The sequence below is a fragment of the Coffea arabica genome, chromosome 1e (assembly GCF_036785885.1).
Source record: "Coffea arabica cultivar ET-39 chromosome 1e, Coffea Arabica ET-39 HiFi, whole genome shotgun sequence".
NCBI lineage: Eukaryota > Viridiplantae > Streptophyta > Magnoliopsida > Gentianales > Rubiaceae > Coffea > Coffea arabica.
This window is the reverse complement of record NC_092311.1, coordinates 50,888,462-50,907,553: the sequence shown is the minus strand read 5'-3', so window position 1 is coordinate 50,907,553 and position 19,092 is coordinate 50,888,462. Positions and strand designations below refer to the sequence as shown.

Genomic DNA, 19,092 nt, shown 5'->3' with positions numbered 1-19,092 from the left:
ATCTATTACTGGAGTTGAAAAAAATCAATCACTTGGCTAGAGTTAATTTTTTTCCATCATTTTTTAGTTGATCGAGGGTGTGAAGTGCCCATTAAAATAGTTTAGGGCATAAAGTGTAATTGACACAATACTTCATGAAGGTTTCCTGCACTTAACCCCTAATTTTATCCAAGAATTCCTCTTTATTCTTCAAGCATAACTGGAACTGGGATTCTCAGTAGGACTTATTACTAATAAATTAAAATTTTAAAAAAAAAATTGAGGGAAGCCCAATTGCAGTTTTGTCAAAATTTTGACGTCAGCAGAAGTTTACCAGCTAGTTGGAATGATTTTTTACTCTGTAATGAATTTTCAGTGCCCTCCGGCATCAAACAAGAACAACAGGGCAACACCACAATCTTTATAACTTCCAACGACCGAAGATACCTAAACGTAAGCTGTCCTGTTGTGTTACTGCTGATTTCCTACTGCTTTCTTTCTGCTTAAAATCCCACTTGGGAGTCGGGACTCCATTTCTCTCGGCCGAAGTTTCTAATTTTCCCGGACCCTCCAAGAGAATAAAAAAAAAAAAAAAAGTCAAATGTTCGATACTTCGATTAAATTAGTAGCAACCCACCTCAAATTCAAAGCTCAAACCTCGCACCTCTTTCCAAATTTCGTCAAGAAAGTGTGGATTTCTCAAGGCTCCAATCTGTGAGGAAGTTTCTTGAATTTCAATGGATCTCAGCTCCTCTCCATCCCTTACCATTCCTATAGTATCCACCCTTACTTCCCCTTTTGAAGGTTCACCCAAGGAGAATGATCCAAAATCTCTAACCAGAAAACCTCTGAGTTTGTGGCCGGGAATGTACCATTCACCGGTCACAAATGCTCTGTGGGAAACGAGGTCTAAAATATTTGAGAGACTTCTTGACCCTCCACTTGATGCACCTCCACAAAGTGAATTGCTTACTAGGACTCCATCTTACAGCAGGACTGCTATTCTTTACAACTTTTCCACTGATTACATATTGAGGGAGCAGTATAGAGATCCATGGAATGAGGTCAGGATAGGGAAATTGCTAGAAGATCTTGATGCTCTTGCTGGCACCATCTCAGTCAAGGTAATAAGTTGTTCTTGCCTGAATTTTTATCTAATCTTTGTGCATCGTGTTCCATTCCCTTTTTACCGTATTATGCCCGTACATTGCTGTGTAGATTCTAGAGTTAATTCAGAGAACCGCTGAAACGAAGTTAATTAAAATCTTATGCCTGCTTAGGCTTTCTTGTCTGGGTTTTGGTTGGTATTACTTTCATTGCAGAATAGGGTCCTATTATTGCAGAGTAACACGGAGTTCAATTGATTTTTTATTGCTATATACTAGAATCTTGTTCTTCGTCTTTCTCTGCTCATTGTTGCATAATTGTTACTCTTGATTTCATGGCTTTATTAGGTTAAGAAACTTTGATGCTTATGAATGTTGATTTAACAATCACTTCCTAAAAGTAAATTGTTATTCTGACGTCTATGACTTGTAGCACACAGGAAAGATTGTTGTAGTCTCCTCCTAGTATCACTTACCTCACACATAGGATTTTGAGAACAAAGGTAGGTTTCTCTTTTTTTGGGTAAGTGAGAACAAAGGTTTCTCGGTTGGAAATTCCCTCCGCCCTGTTAATTATTTCATGATTCAGCATTTTTAGTTATCAGAAGATCTATCCTGCTTTTGCAGGGGTTAAGATTGATTATGGCGCAGATAAAAGTTTATGCTGACTAGATTACGTTATCAGGAGAAAAGGGTCTATCCATCTCTTTTCTTGCTTAAGTGTGGTTGATGAGTTATTGCAATACACAACTTGAAGACCATATATGGCCTTCTGGACTTATTTTTTGCTTGTGGATTAGCATTGTACAGATGATGACAGCATGACTAGACCGCTTTTGCTTGTGACTGCTTCTGTTGATAAAATGGTGCTGAAGAAGCCAATTAGTGTTGACATTGATCTGAAAATGGCTGGTGCTGTTATTTGGGTTGGCCGCTCCTCTATAGAGATTCAACTTGAAGTGACTCAGCCTACAGATGGTATGGTTTTTGGCTCTTGCCTCGTCCATTCATATTGAGCAGCATTACAACTACGTCCAGCAACTGTGTTGGAGTTGCCTTATTGGACTTCTCAAAAGCCATATTTAGTTTTACGGATTAAGATTCCAGTTATATCGTTGTCTATATTTGACACATGCTTATGTTGGTATTCAACAATCACTGATCTACTTTGCTTAAGAAAGTTATTATACAGAAAAACTACTTTAAATAAGAGATATTAAATCATTTTTGTTGGCTTACAAGTGTTCTTTCTCGGGCTTGTGGTGTCGTAACCAAGTTATTGTCTCAGCTTCAACAAAGTCTATGTTGTCAAATTTCCAACAGCAGAATACATAGAAAGTAATCGAGTAGCATTTTTGGGCTGCATTCCCCTCAATATCACCCAAGCAGTTAGTTCCTCCTTTTATACCCGGTATGAGGATTGTGACAAAAAATATGCATTTTTTACATGGTGTGTGTTTTCATTTTGTCATGAGACACGTTCATGCAATTGATTGAGTCTAGTTGTAATGGACCTGTTTTCTCTCATAATGACTGGACAAGCTGCATATCTAGAGTTTAGAGGTTGAGATTTTGAGAAGTGACAATTCCTAACAACTGCAGCATCTGTACTATATATAAAGCCAGAGGAGTGGCAATTGGCGTAAACTTTTTCATGTCATTTTTTGAACTTCCAATTTCATCCTTTAAAAAACTAATTTTTACCCTAATTACCTAATCACATTTTACCAACATAACTACTACTCATAATCACCCTAAGTATTGTAACTACCAATTTACTATATCCTTATAAACCAGTTCTTTAATAAATTTATATAAATTGTATTTGTGTGAAAATCAAAATTTATATAAAATTAATCCATTTTAATTATTTCTAAATTGCGCACACATTTTGTGTGCCTTAATACTAGTATCTAATTATTCCTCTTGTTTGAATTAACGAGGAATCTCCTCCAATCTGAACTTACTGTCATGGGTAATGGCTTTTCTTGAGCACTTTTTTTTTAAATTTTTAATTTTTGTGTAAATTTCCAAGTTCCCTCTTTATTGAAACAAGAATGTCTCTTAGGAACTGTATACATGACTTGTTGACTTGAGTGGATGGATGTAACAAAGGCGGCGGGTAATTGTTGTTGTCAGTGGTAGGTTGACTAAATGTCACCAGTAATAGGTTGACTAAGGAGCATGCTTCTTTTGCAGGAAAATCTGATGCTGCAGAATCTGTAGCTCTGACAGCCAACTTCATTTTTGTTGCTCGTGACTATAAGACACGAAAAGCCGCTCTAGTGAACCGACTATCTCCAGAAACTGAAAAAGAAAAAATGCTTTATGAAGCAGCAGAAGCAAGAAATCAACTTCGGAAAAGGAAGAGGGTGGTAGACAGAAAGGAGATTCAGAATGGTGAATTTGGTAGACTTGAAGCACTCTTGGGTGAAGGACGGATATTTTGCGACATGCCAGCATTGGCAGATCGTGACAGCATTCTTCTCAGGGATACTCGCCTTGAGAACTCTTTAATTTGTCAGCCACAGCAAAGGAACATTCATGGTCGGATCTTTGGGGGATTCCTAATGCACAGAGCTTTTGAATTAGCATTCTCAACAGCTTATGCATTTGCTGGTGTGATGCCTTGCTTTCTGGAAGTTGATCATGTTGATTTTCTTAGACCAGTAAGTACCGTTTGGGAACCTCTCCTACTTCACGTCTATTTTTTCCCCAGTCCCCCACATATTCCCCATGATGAGCGGGAAAGTTAATTTAGGTTCTTCCCCCCCCCCCAACCCCCACAACCAAAAAAAGCCCAGATTTTTTTTTTTTTTTCTAATTATGTGATGATATTTTCTCAAATCTCCATGACATTAGCAACTTTACATGAAGGGTATCTCAGATAATAGTTAATTGACCTTTCGGAACATGACCAATTCGTTGGCATTTCAGGAGCACTTCAACCACCAAAATTTACTGATGAAGTATTCTCTTTTCTGTTGTGCAGGTGGATGTTGGAGATTTTCTGCGTTTCAAGTCTTGTGTATTGTACACAGAGCTTCAGAACACAGATCAGCCTTTGATCAACATTGAAGTTGTAGCTCATGTTACAAGGCCGGAGCTGAGGTCTAGTGAGGTACAATGCATGGTCCCCATTTCTTTGACCGTAAGAGCTTGGTCTGTCATCACTCATGGTCATAATTTGCCAATGGATGTGCAATAATACCAGCTTGAGTAAACGGTCAAGGAGACGTGTAAAAAAGAAACTGGCGTGAAACTGATTTCAAAACAGAGCTGCTAATCGAATGCCAAACTTCTCTTTTAGGTGACTTTGATGTTATATATTTTTATCATGCAGGTGTCAAACAGGTTCTACTTCACTTTCACTGTTCATCCGGAGGCTAAGGCCATGAATGACAGGGTTAGGATCAGGAAGGTGGTTCCAGCCACGGAGGAAGAGGCCCGCAGAATCTTGGAGCACATGGATGCCGATTCATTTAATCTAGTCTACAAATCTTAAAAATTTTACCAAGGACTGGTGGGTGCCTGGGTGGTTTAGGTTTATCAGTGAAATAACATGGATCAGTGCAATTTCATAGGACCCCTGCTTACTTTTCCTTGCTCAAAGATACATGTTAAAACTACTTCTGATTAACAGCATCCTATCTTATGCTTCTTTTCGTACAATGTCAGTTTAAGATTTACCATCAGGCACACAAATTAGAAAATTTGATGGTTTGAGTTCAACCTTATGTTTCTTCTACATCTCAATATGATCTCGACAAATTTGAGCCATTCTGGTAGATGCCTCCAAGTCCGGTATACCTCCTTCAGTGAACCCTAGCTAATTGGCAGCTAATTCTTCCTACATTGCAGTCGAGAGCTAAAATATCTTCTTGTTTCTTTTCATCATGATCGGTGGATTTTATACGAATTTACAGTAATCTGTACAGCATAGTTGAAATCTTCAACTTGAGCTTCCTGTCTTCAAGTGTTTTCGAATCAAAGAACAGAAAAAGGAGAAGTGTTATTTCTTTTTCTTGCTGTCTTCCTTTTTCCCCACCTTTTACCCTTTTTCTGGTTTGAGCAGACGTTGGGATTTTATTCCAGCTGATGCCTCATGCTTCGACGGGGACGCGATGATAGAGTCTCAAGCTATGTGACAAAATTTGATGCTCTCCAGTTTCCGTTGATAGCAAAAGATGAGCCTACTTTAATGCGCTAGCAAAAAAAAAAAAGCAGGTTATAGGATAGGATCCTTCTTCACTCGTAGCTTTTCAATCCAACAAAAATATTCTGCCACCTCGTGCCTCGCCTTCACCGACTTTAGGACCATAGAAATAGAATCAACTGAAGAGCATTTCGAGGGAAGAAAAGGGTAAAGAAACTTGGAAAGAAAGAACAAAAAAGGGTGGAATTACTTTGTGTTGAGCAAGTTATTGCTAATAACAACGGTCACACATGCACTTGCTTTTGGCCTAAAATATCGATGCATGGATTTTTTTTTTTTTAAATCAAAAGTTAAACATGTTAGATCCAAAGGATCTTTGCAAAACTCGATTATTCCAGAATTGAGAAAATGTAACAATTCTCTTTGTAGTGTGTGCTTGAACAGTTTGGAGGAAAGAATTTTTTTTATTCGGTGTAAAGAGATCTCCTCCCACTATATATAATCCACAAAACGGTATCCAAAATTCGTTTACATCATATGCCATACTAAATACAATAGAGGGCAAAAAAGATTACATACACCTAAAGTGATTGGGAGGCACTATCCTAACTAGCTCCTATCTGGCCACATTTATATTTTACAATCTTTTTGGCCAGTAGCAAAAAAAAGAGTAAAAGGTACTCGAAGAACCAAGAACTAAGGTGAAGAGCACTCATCATCTGAAGAACTATACCGCTGCCTTCCGGGAAAAGCACTGGAAATTGGCTGCAGATTAGGATTCACTGGAATAGGAAATTTGTGAGCGGAACTAACTGTTGTTCGCTCATTTATCATTCCGACTTCCTTGCATACCCGATCAAGAATTGATAGAAAGTCTCTCACAACCATGAATATTCTGAAAGGATGAGCCTCTTCCTTCGCTGAGTTTCCGTGAAAGTATTCTGTGATCTCCTTCACCAGCGTCAGCGCAACACTTTCTTGGGCTTGAATCCTTATAATCTCCTCCTCAGCCATCTTCATGAAACCACTCATTGATTCAGAAAATTTCTGGCTGCTGCCCCCCTCTGAGCCTGCTGCTTCAATTGATCGTACAACCTCAGCAATATTTCCAATTCCTTTCGACAGCTTCAAGACATCACTATTGAGCACTTCAGAATCCATAGCAGCAGCTTTCTTGACATTTGCGAGTTCTGAACTAAGGCCCGAAACAACCTGAAGCCCGAGCTTCCGGCACTTCACATCATCATTGACACTGGTACTGTGATTTTGGTTTGCACTAGAAAGACGAGCACCTTCACTTCTTATTATCTCCTGAACGACAAAATGCAAGAGAGTTGTTTTACCATCAGCTCCCTTCACATCGACAAGCTTCAGGAGCGTATCAAGTTTGAATGCATGTGCATCACCACGATTAGTCCCAACATTCATACGGTTTCCTGTCTTCAGCACAGCTTCTAAAAGTTTCAAAAACATCCTGCTATTCCTCAGTTCTTCACATGCTGCCTGTAAATTTGGCAACATATATAGCATCACCAATCACCTTATATCAAAAGCAATAATCTACCATTGTATCTTTTAGCAGAGTTACAACAATGTTAAGGACTTGGCTCATATGAATGCAAAGAATCAGAAGCTTGATTTTGTTGATCTAACTCTGAGAAAGCTCCTAAAGAGATGAGAGATGGACAATATCCATTTCGCAGCTGGTGCTTTTATAATTTCAGATATTTCCATCAATCTTGTCTCGAGCAACAATAATCTTAACATGCATTAGATTGACCTGAATTGCTGAATTAACTAAACACATTGGAACTACCCTGGTAAGTTTGCCCGCTCAAAGTCAGAGACAAAACCTGTTTGAAATTTTCAAACATTCAACGGATTAACAGGTGTTAAATGAGTATATCTAATATTCATAAAGGTATTTAAGATCAATGTTTTACAGTAGTTATGTCTGATTGCAGACAGCATGTACAGATTCTCCCTGATATTAAAATTTAAAAATTTCCATCAAAGAGGTTGGAAGGAGCTTAGCTAAGAGGTGGCTTCCATGTAATTTTAGGTTTCAAACATCAAAAAGCTTCACAGATACAGAATGCAAGAGCAATAGAAATTAAAAAAAAATGTGATACGTAAATCAACTTTAATTCTTTGTTTTGTATTATCAGTAACATTTTTGGTGCAAGATTATTGCTTCCTCAACTTTTGTCAACAGAATCAGATCGGATAATTTCACTTTGGTTTAAACTTGGCAGAATTTGCAAGCAATTTCAATACACAAAAGGCCAATAATGATGTAAAATTACCTCTAAAGTGTCAAATGACCTTTTTAGGTACTCAATCTCAGAGTCAAAGCTTGAGATGTAGAGCATTGCATCCACTCTTTTAAATGCGAAAGGAACATCCAGCACTGCCCTCAAAAATTTTTCAGCTGGCCCAAGCTTAAATGGAGAATCATCTTTATACTCTTTCAGCTTACGTTCCTCTTCTTTTGTTGGAGCCATCTTCAATAAACTCTCAAGGAGTTCAGTTCCAAGATTATCTGCATTGCCTGTGTAGAAGTTTTAAGGGATTATGAGCATTGTGATTACCAGATGGCTTTAAACTATGTAAAATAAGATAACTGCATTTCAGCTAATAGGGTGACATTAGATGTAAAAAAGTAAATAAACAAACTATTGATAGAAAATTGACATACATAAACTGGAGCAACACAGACAGAAACAACTAATAGACTTTTCACTACATCACTGGAAAAGAAGATGACCATTCTCAAGGTCATGCTAAGTGGTAACCACAAATTACCAGAATAATGAGGAGCAAGACAAAGACGCAGAAGCATTTGATGGGCAGCAGCTAAGTCCGCAAATAATAAGAAGCAATGCTAAGACATCTAATTACAACAAGAGTTCAAACAAACCAATCAACCATACAAGTAATGGTCGTCAATATACAGAAAACCACAAACCTTTTTCGTTTAAACCTGCCTATTGAAAAATAAGCGTTAGCAGAAATACATCTTGTAATTATGCGTTCTATAAATTAAGCTATTTCAACTGGTAAGCTCTATCGTGCATGACTTAAATGAAATTACGCAAGAAACAGCGTCAACAACAATTTGCACAATTTCGTAAGTTCGCAGAAAATGAAAAAGATTACCTTCAATGAGAGCTTCACAAACTTCATCTACCGTCACATTGAGGGCCCTCAGTAAAATGGCAATATTCTGCGACTTCTTGGGATCAAGCACTCTATTTTCTTGGCTTGGTGAGGGAAGGATTGGCCTTCGAGTTGTTTCCTTGGGAACTTGAGTTGGAGTTTTCACAACAAACAATGTCTCAATCATCTCTTCGTCCAACCTGCATTGAACCCAATTCAGTCTGTTCACTTGATATGCAAGATTACCACCCAAAAAAAAAAAAAAAAACTGTGCCAAAACCACTCTTTTTTAAGGATTGAATGTCATCATACTTGAATGAGCTGGACTTCAGTTGATCCCACACCATTTCGCGATCAGAACTTGCTCTGACTTTATCCCAATGCAATGGCTTCAATTTTGGTTTAGGGGTCTCTTCATTTTTTTCCTCATCTTTCACAACATTCTCAGTAACAGGACGCCCCTGGGTTTCGATGGTCTCCTCAGTCTTTTCAACAGCCTCCAAATTTGATGGCAGTTGCATAGGTGAAATTACTGTTGGGTTCTGCATAGATAAAGGCCTTAAAGGTGTTATTATAGCTGGTGGTTCGGTTAATATCCTAATGGCTGCCGCCGAAGGTGTTGCGGGACTTTCCCAGTGTTTAATTGGCGGTGGAGGCGGCGGAGGCGGTGGGATTGAAACAGTGGGAGGCGGCGGCGGAGGAGGTGGTGGGGCTGAAACAGTTGAAGGCGGTGATGGAATGGAAACAGGCGTAGCTTGCTGAGCAGGACTGCAAATAATCACTGGAGACTCCAAATTCTGATCGGATACGTTTGAGATTCTAGGGGAAGTCTCCCTGCTTCGACTATAAACTCTTTCGGGCGATGATGAACTAGGAGGCGACGGAGATCGCGACAGAGACGGCGATGTCGATGCCGATGCCGATAGTCTTTGGTCAACAAAAGGGGCATTGAAAAACGATATCGGGGGTGCTGGCGGAGGTGGTGGAGCCCGCGGGGAAGGCGCAGTCTGAAGAGCAACCAACTCTGGCGACTTGGGCCTCGAGGCTTTCGGACTCAAACTCACTGGAGGCGAAATGCTGAGTGAAACGGACCTCACCGGCGAGCCCGAGGCAGAACTAGAAGAAGAGTACGAAGCAGAGCTCGACCGACCAAAATTCTCCACTTCTACAGCAGCAAATGCCCTCCTGGATGCCGATCCAGTGCCGATCGAGCTGTCCCTGCCCCCTAAAGACCCTCTAGGAGAGTAAAACTCTTCATCTTCTTCGTCCCCAGCGGACCCCACTTCGGCATTTTTGTGGTTTCGGCTTGCATTCTGCTGGCCACTAAGCGGCGGCAATGGCCGTAGCTCCGGCGAGTCCAGCTTTCTGGAATTGGCAGTACTCCTATCAGCAGTACTGCTGCGCGCATTTTGCTGCGGACTAGTATTACCAATGGCCCCATGCGAATTTACCAAGGTACCCAGATAGAGGAACTCGGAGCTCGTCTGTGATGGCCTCTGGAGCTTGGGGACGCTTCCGTTGGCGGAATAAGTGGCATTGGGGTAGTGGAATCGAGTGCTGTTGTCGGATCTATGGGTCTTAGCATCGCTAGAAGCTCGGCGGTTTCTTTTCCGGCGGAGGTGCAAAAAGACGGCGAGGGAGACAACAATGGCGGCAGCGACCACGGCTGCGATGGCGGCGGCGATGAGCTTGGAGGAGGCAGGTTTGGACTTGGAAGGCTGAGGGAGGATGAGGGAGGAGATGTTAGCAGGGAAGGAGGCGTAGGAGGCTGGAGAAGGCGGCGGAGGAGGGGAGGGGACGGATGGGAAGAATGGGGTGTTGTTGGGGGAATTGGAAGTGGAAGAGAACGGGTATTTGGGGGTAGCGGGGGCGGGGGGTGAAGGGTTAGGAGGCTGTGACGGTGGGAGCGAGCCTTGCGGGAGAAAGGGTTGGTGAAGGATGCGGCGGTTGTGGGTGGCAGGTGCGGTGGTGGCAATAATATGTGAGGACAATGGAAAAGTTGAGCAGGAGGAGAAGAGAGAGAGGAGGAGGAGGAGGAGGGATAAGGGAGGCATAATTTTGGGCTGAGGAGATGAGGAAGAGTAAATGCAGGAGGGGGGAGGGAGGATATCTAGCTGGAGCAGGATGGGCGGATGCCTTTTTGGCTAGTGGGGACTGTGGAGATCGGTGGTAGTACTGGGTGTGAGAGTAAGAGAGAGAGAGAGAGAGAGAGTGACGAGAGGAGAGAGAGAGAGAGTAGGTTATTAGTACTAAAACATTAACAACATCTGCATGAGCATGAAATGATGATGATGGTGATGGAAGGGCAGGTGAAATGACCGATGAGGAGAGGAGAGTGCGGGAAGGAAAAAGGTGAAAATTAGAACAGTAGCAGAAAGCGGAAGAAGAAGCTGGGATCGCATCACAACTCACAAGTCCGTCGTCCAGACTACGGGAGTGGAGGAGCAATAGTGCAGTGTAGTTTTTTGAGTAGAAGAAGTATATTATATGAGTTGGGTAACAATTACTTTAAAAAAATAGGCCAGGGTTGACAAGGCTCATATGCTTCCAGCTAAGATTTTGCTGGTTCGTGGCTCGATTGCTATTTTTTGTTGGTGTTGGTGTTGGTGATGGTGGGTAGGAACTTGGAAGTTGGAACTAGGAAGATGCCAATACTACAAATTCAAGAATTCATGTGTGTGGTCTCAAATTCTTATTAATTATTACTCTTACTACTACTACCACTACTACTTTTCTTCTTTTTCACAAGAAGAAAGAAAGAATGGGAAAGAACGTAGAATTTCTGGTAGCATGCTATATACTTCAAATTTAGTAGTATTTTGAGAAAGCTCCTCATTTCTTGTCTCACAAGACATCTATAGCTTAGTAAAAGGAAAATGGAGCCCACAAAAATCATCTAACACAATAATGCAACTGCAACCACGTCAATATATAATATAATAATTATTTTTGGTAACAATTAGATAAGCTTCCCTATATGTTTGATTTGCACGTGCAACCTAAGAGGGAAATGGGAATTAGGATCCAATAAATTCTTATACCCGATCCGTACTTTTTTTTTAACCTTTATCTGAATCCTCCTGTGTTTTTGGTTCAAATGGAGAAATAATTATGGTAATTAAAGTTGTTGTTTTCACCATTATCAACTAGTCAACTAAACGAAATTTTATTGACTTGACTATTTATAAGGAAACTATACAAGGAAAAATAACATGACTGCAAAATGTTACGACCACGAGGATAAAATTAATGTTACACCAAGTTGTTTCTTTCTCCATCCTTTAAAAAAAAATAAAAATCGTGTCATGATCCTAAATGTATTCCAAACTAGAAACATTAGAGAGTGGATTTACTTTGGACCGAACTTTGGTGACTAGACTAGTCCCCGTACCAAAATTATATTTTTCTCTTATGACAGAAAACGAAATGACTGCAAAATGTTACAAACGCGAGAAGAAGGAAGACTATGTGGTGAATCTGAATGCATAAGCAAAATTTTATGGGTCTGTCTCAAAAAATTGATAATCAAGGGGCTGTATCAAAAATTGAAAAAAAATTTTAAAATTGAAAAAGAAAACAACAAAAATTTATTTTTTTTTTCTCTGTGGGTCAGTTCGTGGAACGAGATTACCGACAGTCTCGCCCGAGATTGGAGGTCAACGATAGCGGTGGGTTTTTCTCGCCACGTCAGTCGTCTGTCCCTGATGATTTCCTCCTTTGGGACTGTGAGTACCTTACTTTCACCGGCTGTGACTGTGTTAGCTCACTGCCTTGGCTCTGATTAGTTAACGGGACAGGGCCTCACCTTCACAACTTTCGGTCCGCTGTTTGTTTGTTGTCCTTCAAGATTTTTTTCCAAGGCCCCACATATCACCAAAAAGATTTTTAAAAAAAAAAACCATCGTGATGGAAATGGAATTTGGAATTCTATTTTGTTTTACAATTTTTTGAAGTTTGTTTATTGTCCTTCAAATTTTGCATGTAAGGGTATCATGCATGCAATTTATGTTAGCGTCGAAATCAGTCATCCAGCTTTATCTTTGAGGTACTAATTGTTAGCGTTAAAACCATTAGTTGGTAGTGTCGAATTCATTATACGTCAAATATAAGGCATCAAGTTTGAAAATCCTGGCAACTTTTTTCTCAGTCAAGAAACAAATGCATTTTCGACTATGATCTATCCATCACAGGTATAACTTTCAAGAAATGTAAGGTTGTGTTTGGATTGCATTTTCCGTGATTTTTCATGGAAAAAATACTATAGCTATTTGATGTATTTGAGGGAAAAAGGTAATAGGGAAATGTTACAGATCTGTTTGGATTGTGAATTATTAGAGATATTTTTACTGTAGCACTTTTTGTAATATGATGTATGTGAGATAAAAAGGTAATTGGGAAGGTAAAAAGGTGTATTGAAAATTGTAATGATGATGTAAGCAAATAAATTTGGGGAAATAAAGTCCAATCCAAACAGACCAGTAATCACGGAAAGCGACGTAATTTTTCGACGAAAACCAGCAATCCAAACAAGGTCCTAAAATTAAGAAGATGCTTGATGGTGAAAATTTAACCTATATAGTCAATGGCGTCTTTTATAAGCATTTCGCCCTCAATCTACCAAATCATTATTGTTCAACATACTTTGCATTCAAAGTCTTTTTTTTTTTTTTTTGGTGGTGGGGAGGGGGAAGGAGGGGGGGGGGGGGGTAATTAAATACCCACTCTAAAATATGATGAAGAAAAGGGTATGGGTTTGGTTTTATGAAATTCAAAAGTGAAACCGAATTTTCATTATTGTGAAAGCGACTGCAAAAATGAAACATATATTATTGTCTGATATAACAAATGGTGCAAATTCAAAAAGGACACCACCACCAAATGAGATGGCCGTTCTAGTCTCACATTGATTCATCATGATTGATGGTCGCTCTCAATTCATAAAGAACAATGATTTAAAAGGTTGGAATATACTAAACTTTTTATGTTCTTTTCATTGCAATAATAATACAACTAATATTACTTAAAACTTGGATCCACGTATGTGTGCACCTCACGTGATAGTTTCACAATAACGGTCATTATCTTTGTCATTATTATGGGATATAACAGTAGCAATAATAACAATTGTACTCCGTTCTTTAATTTGTGGAATTAAAAAGTCCATATGTAAGTTCTTCACATAACATTTGCTCATTAAGCTGCTCTCCCATCTTAATGCTTCTTGCCTTCTCTTACCATAAAATTCTAAGCCATTGTTTGAAAAAAAAACGAGCATAGAATGCAAGAGAATAGAATGCCACCGGACCTTTGGCGTGATGATATGGGAGTTCAAGGTTCAACTCTTTTTTCTCATCAATTTGTTATTATATATGGCGGTTTTAATTGACCTTTTTCGATGGAATCTCTATTCACATCGAATTTTCTTTTTTTTTTCTTTAGATTAGGTTATAAAAATTCTATCGTTGTAAAAAAAAAAAAAAAAAATTGTAACAGAATAGACGTAGAGGGAAAAGAAAATCATCAAACAATCGAGACCATAGTTTAAGATTGATTTCTCGAGTTGTGCATACGAAACTTGGAGCAATACAAAGAATCAATTAATATAATATTGACAATTTGTCACTGTCCTCGAGATGATTTTTGCTTGGTGAAATGGACTTCTCACTAACAACATACAATACAAAACTGTAATAGAAATGCTGCTGCTGCTTTCGTAACGTGTCCTTGGGATATTGTCGCATTTGATTGAAGTAGTTGTGAGTCACAACCTCAGATGCTACACAGTTTGCAGCAGCCCTTCGCGAAGGAAAGGAATGGGAATGGGGGACTCCTCCTCCTCCACTGCTACTTTCCCAGTAGAGTAATGTGGACTCAGTCTGGAGCACCGACACTTCTTCTAGAGGTACAATACGATATGATGTGTTGTCACTCACTTGTCTTTTGCGATTTAATCCAGCGTCCTTCGATTCTCAACAAAAAGAAATCTACGACTGCTGTCAGATTATTATATATGTATGTATTTCATGTATTGCTTATTCTGATAGGAGTACTTACTGTATGGGGACCTGGGCCAGAGGTTTCCAAAGCTCCATTTTGTTTGTCTTTTTTCATCCTGTCCTCTGTTCTACTTCTACAGCAGCAGATCCATTTTTATCAATAATATGTGATCTTACTAAAAGCTACTAATTCTTTAATATTACCGTCGTGCGTGTCGTGGGATTGTCCCCTTTTTAACTTTAATTCAATTAACTTAATCATAAATGGAGAGAGCAATTATTGCAATATTCTACTACACTGATCTTGAGAAAAAGCATAATTGACAGTCTAGAATTGATCTGATTAGTGGATGTCCTTGCATTTCCATAATTGACAGTCTTTTCTTTTCCTCCTGCTTTTGCTATGACGCACAAGTAACCTTATCAAATTGACAAGAGGTCATCTGATCGCAGGTTTAAGAGGAGAACAGTTCTGCTTATAATTGGAGCGCCCAATCTATAATCTCCCAAGAAACAAAAAAAGTTGGCGTTTTTAAGAATTTTCAAACATGGATTTTCACAATACAGTGATATGCTTCCTGGAATCCTGCAGAGGCCCCGTCCTGGGCCTATACACGTGGCAGCGCAGGGAGGCCTGAGTTGGGCTTAGACCCCGGGCTCATGGGAACCGTCCCGCGGCCCTCCGCTGCTAGGGCTCCGAGGAGCTCCAGGGAACGATCCCATAGAGGGCGGGGAGGATCCCCCTCAGAGCGGGATTGAGACTATTCTGGGCAGGTCCCGAAACGTACGGAGGTCGGACTCCCAAACAGGTATAAATGGTAACACACATCAACTGCACAAGATACGCTCACTATACGCCAATTACTCCCGACTGTGTTACTTCCCGTGAATCCCACTCACCGGAAAACTAACTTGATCGTCGGAGTGCCCTCGGGGACGACCTCGGGGCTCCCCTGTCAAATCACCCTCTTGTTCGTTTTGCAGGCTTGGGACACGCTCTCCTCATCGGCACGCCGAGCTCATCAGGTCAGCTCGATCCGAAGAAACTCAGCGCTTCTTCACTTCCCAATAAATTGGTTTCACAGACATGTATTGCATGTGGTTTCATGGTTTGACAAACAATAACCATGTTATGTGGCCCTCACAGGGGTGGTCTAGCGGTAAGCGGGTTCTTAAGAACTCTTGAGATATTGGATTCGAATCTTACTCTGGATTTAAATCCCTATGACTTGCCCTGAGTTGCTGCGTAGGGCTGTGGAACACTCCTCTGGTTTGGTGTGCTGCTCGAATGCTAGGGTTCGAGTCCGGGGTTACCAAAAAAAAAATTTAATAATAATGTTATGTGCAGGACTGGCATCGTGTACCTGTAAGAGAACAAAGTGGAGTTAATTGCGTGTGCAGGAATGGCAGGTGTAGCTGTACCAGTACCCTAATTATGTGGCCGACAGCAACAATAATATAACTAAACAACGAAGAATATTAGTGCGCATTACGCTGTAAAACCCACTCATTTACTACAAGATTGACTGCCTTCATCTTCACGGCATTATTATCATGCATGAAGGGAAAGCGGCATCATTCTACTGTAATTCGTGTGAGCCAGTGAAAATCATCATTACCGAGGATGATAGTTTATCTAGGGTTTTTGAAGTTTGAATCATTATAATCCTTTGAGCCTGAAGAAAAAGAGGGAAAGAAAATCATCGTGCTCCTTGATTTTATCAAACAAATGAGAAAAAGAATGAAAAAAGAAACGTATTTCTTGAGTCAATGGTGAGGATGGAAGGCTCTTGAGCATGCATGCATGGATTCATTCTAATTAATTACTGCAAGTACTTACTTGAATACTTAAACCCCTCGCGCACACGATTAGAGAAATACATTACTAAATTTGTAAACCGGATCTCTGCATGGTTTCTCCTATTACAGAAAGAAACCTGGCCTCCACTATTCTGGACATGATTGGAAGAGATCAATAATGCTTAATTGGAGCTATCCGGTACAACTGCTGCTTCAATATTATGCTTGACACTAGTACTAGCTAGGAAGACTAACCTAGGACTCAGGCGTGATAAATAAATTATTAACATGCAATTAACTAGGACGTTTCCCAATTACTACTACGCAGTACACATTAGAGCACTTAGGGGGATATCCACGAGGTTTGAAGAAGGTGGGCCGGTGGGGTATCCGTTTGCCAAACGCCTTTCTTGTTCCTTTACACTTGAGTTGACGTTCGCAATGAATTTCGAATAAATACTACCCAGTACTGCAAGAGAATTGACGGAGGAAGAGGAAGGAAAGGATGCCCTCCTATATATGAGCCTCTGTGCAATAATAATGGGTCGTGACTCGAAACGTTTATAGAGAGAGAGAGGACTTTTAATTGAAAACGTATAATCTCCAATTGAGTAGTATCTTTTACGTATTCCACTTCACCAGTGTTGCTTGCAAAATCTTTTACAGGGTACATCAATGTAAAGGGATAATTGCAGAAACTCCCTGAGGCTTTTGATAGTTGCACTCACCTCCCTTGAGATTTAAAAAGTAGTACTAACCTCTTTTGAACTTAAGATTTTAAGAGCAACGTCAACCCATGTTAAAAAAAGTGCCATTAAAAAAGTCTTTTGGGAAGTGAGATAATAATTTTATTTCATTTGTACCTTTTTTTGGCCTATTGTGAGATATTATTAGTCAGAGAATGAAAAATATTAAGAGATGACAGCAATGAGTGAAATACAGAAGATATATGTGCAAAGAAAACAATGACAGCAGTAAAATTTGAAGAAACAACAAACATATGTTCAGAAATATGAGATTTTAAAACATATAAAGAGACTGTTGATCAAGCAAAAAAAATCACCTTTGATCAGTACAAGAGAGTTTCTTATTATCATACTTTTATAGTATATATTGATCTTACACAGTACTATTTATCACATTTCATACACAGTTATGATCTCACATGATCGAGACAACAATTTCATCATACTATAACTAACATCACAACTTTGTGTATTAAGTTGAAATGATTAAGGATTGCTTACATATCATCTTTTGATTGCTACAAGATTTTAAAATAAAAATTCTCAGATTTTGCCTTGATTTCTACATTCTCTCTCCTTTTGTTTTATGAATGCATAAAATAAAATAAGTTCAATCAAACCCACCAAAACTTATCTGGAGATATCTTTCTGGTACATTTTCTTGCTTCTGCTTCTCTTCTATGTAGAAAATATATAATTTTTATTGCCCTCTCAATCGTTATCAATCACAAAATAGCATCATGTTGGATCATCAAAATGACACCATTTTGTAAGTGCACTTGCAGTGCCCAATAAAACAAAAACAAAAAATAATCATTAATCTTATTTAATTAGTTATCTTAGACTTGTTTATTGTCCTAATTTTTTTTGTCCCAAATTTGTTTACTAAGAACCTTAAACTCTTAGGATATGAAGTAAATTTATTATATCTTATGTCAATTATAGGTCCCAAATTCATGATAGAGGAGGTCGGTACTATTTTTCAAATATCAAGAGAGGCGAGTGCAACTGTCATAAAACCTCTGGGGAGGTTTCTGCAATTATCCCTAATGTAAAATTAGTTCACATAAAGATGACCCCATATCTATATTCCCATGGCTGTCATGTTGAATGAAAAAACAGAGAAAAGTAAAGAGGGACTGGGACTGGGACTAGAATCTATTAGATAAGCCACCAAATTTTTCTTCGCCTTTAAAAACCGCGCCTGCCTCGCTACTCGCCACGGGCACAAACCCCATTGTAAAAGCAATGTCCCATCCTATCGCTTCACCAGTCACCAGTATTATTGTCTCGGACACACCATCACTGGATTCACGACAACAAAATAATCACTGTTATGGTATAGATAATTGTCGTTGCTAATGCATCATACACTAGTCTGCTATGATATACTCCTAGGAAATAGAAATACACACTCAGATATTCTACCGTAGTCCGCTAATCGTCCTTTTTGAGGATCTCAGACTTGTAGCTTTTCGACTTTGTTTTTCTACCTTTTTATATCTTTTCTCAGCATTTTTTTTTTGGGGGTGGTTTCTAAAGCAGTAGTGTAACCTTCTTTAAAGACTACACTTTATTACTAGTAACTTTTCAGAGTCAGGGGCGCAAATGCAATGGACACCAAACTATAATATAATAATGTGCGATCTCCAATCCCATTCCAAAGTTTCAATTATTAAAGTAACGTGTAGAGTACTAACCCGATAACTTCTTTTTACGTTCTGCTTCGTGAAATGAGGCCTCGGAAAGTTTTTAGTGCTACCATTTGAACTGAGCAAATCAAATCAATTAAGCACGTATCAACTGTAAGATGATAAGGTGAGGTGAGATTGGCAGCAGAGGTCGTCTTCATGGTCGTTGATATGCAATCATTTCTATTAAGAAAATAGAGCATCTCTACATCATCTTGATCACTTTGTCATCATCTTTTACTTCCGGCCCAACAATCTTCACTGCTCTTAAGGGACAAATATCATGGGATACCAATAGGGCAAAATTATGAAGAAGAGAAAAGCTGACAAAAAGGAGATTACAAAGCAAAGCAATCAATGGGTTCGAGGATGAAGAGCCTCCCTCTCTCTCTCTCTCTCTCAGCCATAATTATGAACACTTTCGGTATCATGTTGCTATTGATGAAGGTCATCAAGAAA

General features: G+C 39.3%; 2 protein-coding genes across 2 annotated transcripts; one reads left to right on the top strand and one right to left on the bottom strand.

Moving 5' to 3' along the window:
- Nucleotides 1-352: 352 nt before the first annotated feature.
- Nucleotides 353-4,817, top strand: LOC113712733 (acyl-coenzyme A thioesterase 2, chloroplastic-like). The gene is made up of 5 exons (XM_027236279.2): nucleotides 353-1,103; nucleotides 1,886-2,063; nucleotides 3,285-3,754; nucleotides 4,078-4,206; nucleotides 4,429-4,817. The coding sequence occupies exons 1-5, from the start codon at nucleotides 717-719 to the stop codon at nucleotides 4,588-4,590; spliced, it is 1,326 nt and encodes a 441-aa protein (XP_027092080.1). The 5' UTR covers nucleotides 353-716; the 3' UTR covers nucleotides 4,591-4,817.
- An 857-nt stretch (nucleotides 4,818-5,674) lies between these two features.
- On the bottom strand, nucleotides 5,675-10,592 carry LOC113712725 (formin-like protein 1). The gene is made up of 4 exons (XM_027236267.2): nucleotides 8,713-10,592; nucleotides 8,401-8,600; nucleotides 7,548-7,792; nucleotides 5,675-6,744 (listed from the first exon to the last, which is right to left on the bottom strand). Exons 1-4 carry the CDS (start codon nucleotides 10,452-10,454, stop codon nucleotides 5,938-5,940), a joined length of 2,994 nt encoding a protein of 997 aa, XP_027092068.2. The 5' UTR covers nucleotides 10,455-10,592; the 3' UTR covers nucleotides 5,675-5,937.
- Nucleotides 10,593-19,092: the final 8,500 nt, after the last annotated feature.

Coding starts and splice junctions, on each gene's coding strand:
- LOC113712725 (XM_027236267.2), bottom strand. CDS start 10,454: ATGCCTCCCTTATCCCTCCTCCTCCTCCTCCTCTCTCTCTTCTCCTCC. Junction 8,601..8,712: donor CTGAAGTCCAGCTCATTCAA/GTATGATGACAT, acceptor GGTTCAATGCAG/GTTGGACGAAGAGATGATTG. Junction 7,793..8,400: donor TTGTGAAGCTCTCATTGAAG/GTAATCTTTTTC, acceptor ACTTCTACACAG/GCAATGCAGATAATCTTGGA.
- LOC113712733 (XM_027236279.2), top strand. CDS start 717: ATGGATCTCAGCTCCTCTCCATCCCTTACCATTCCTATAGTATCCACC. Junction 2,064..3,284: donor AGTGACTCAGCCTACAGATG/GTATGGTTTTTG, acceptor CTTCTTTTGCAG/GAAAATCTGATGCTGCAGAA. Junction 4,207..4,428: donor CGGAGCTGAGGTCTAGTGAG/GTACAATGCATG, acceptor TTTATCATGCAG/GTGTCAAACAGGTTCTACTT.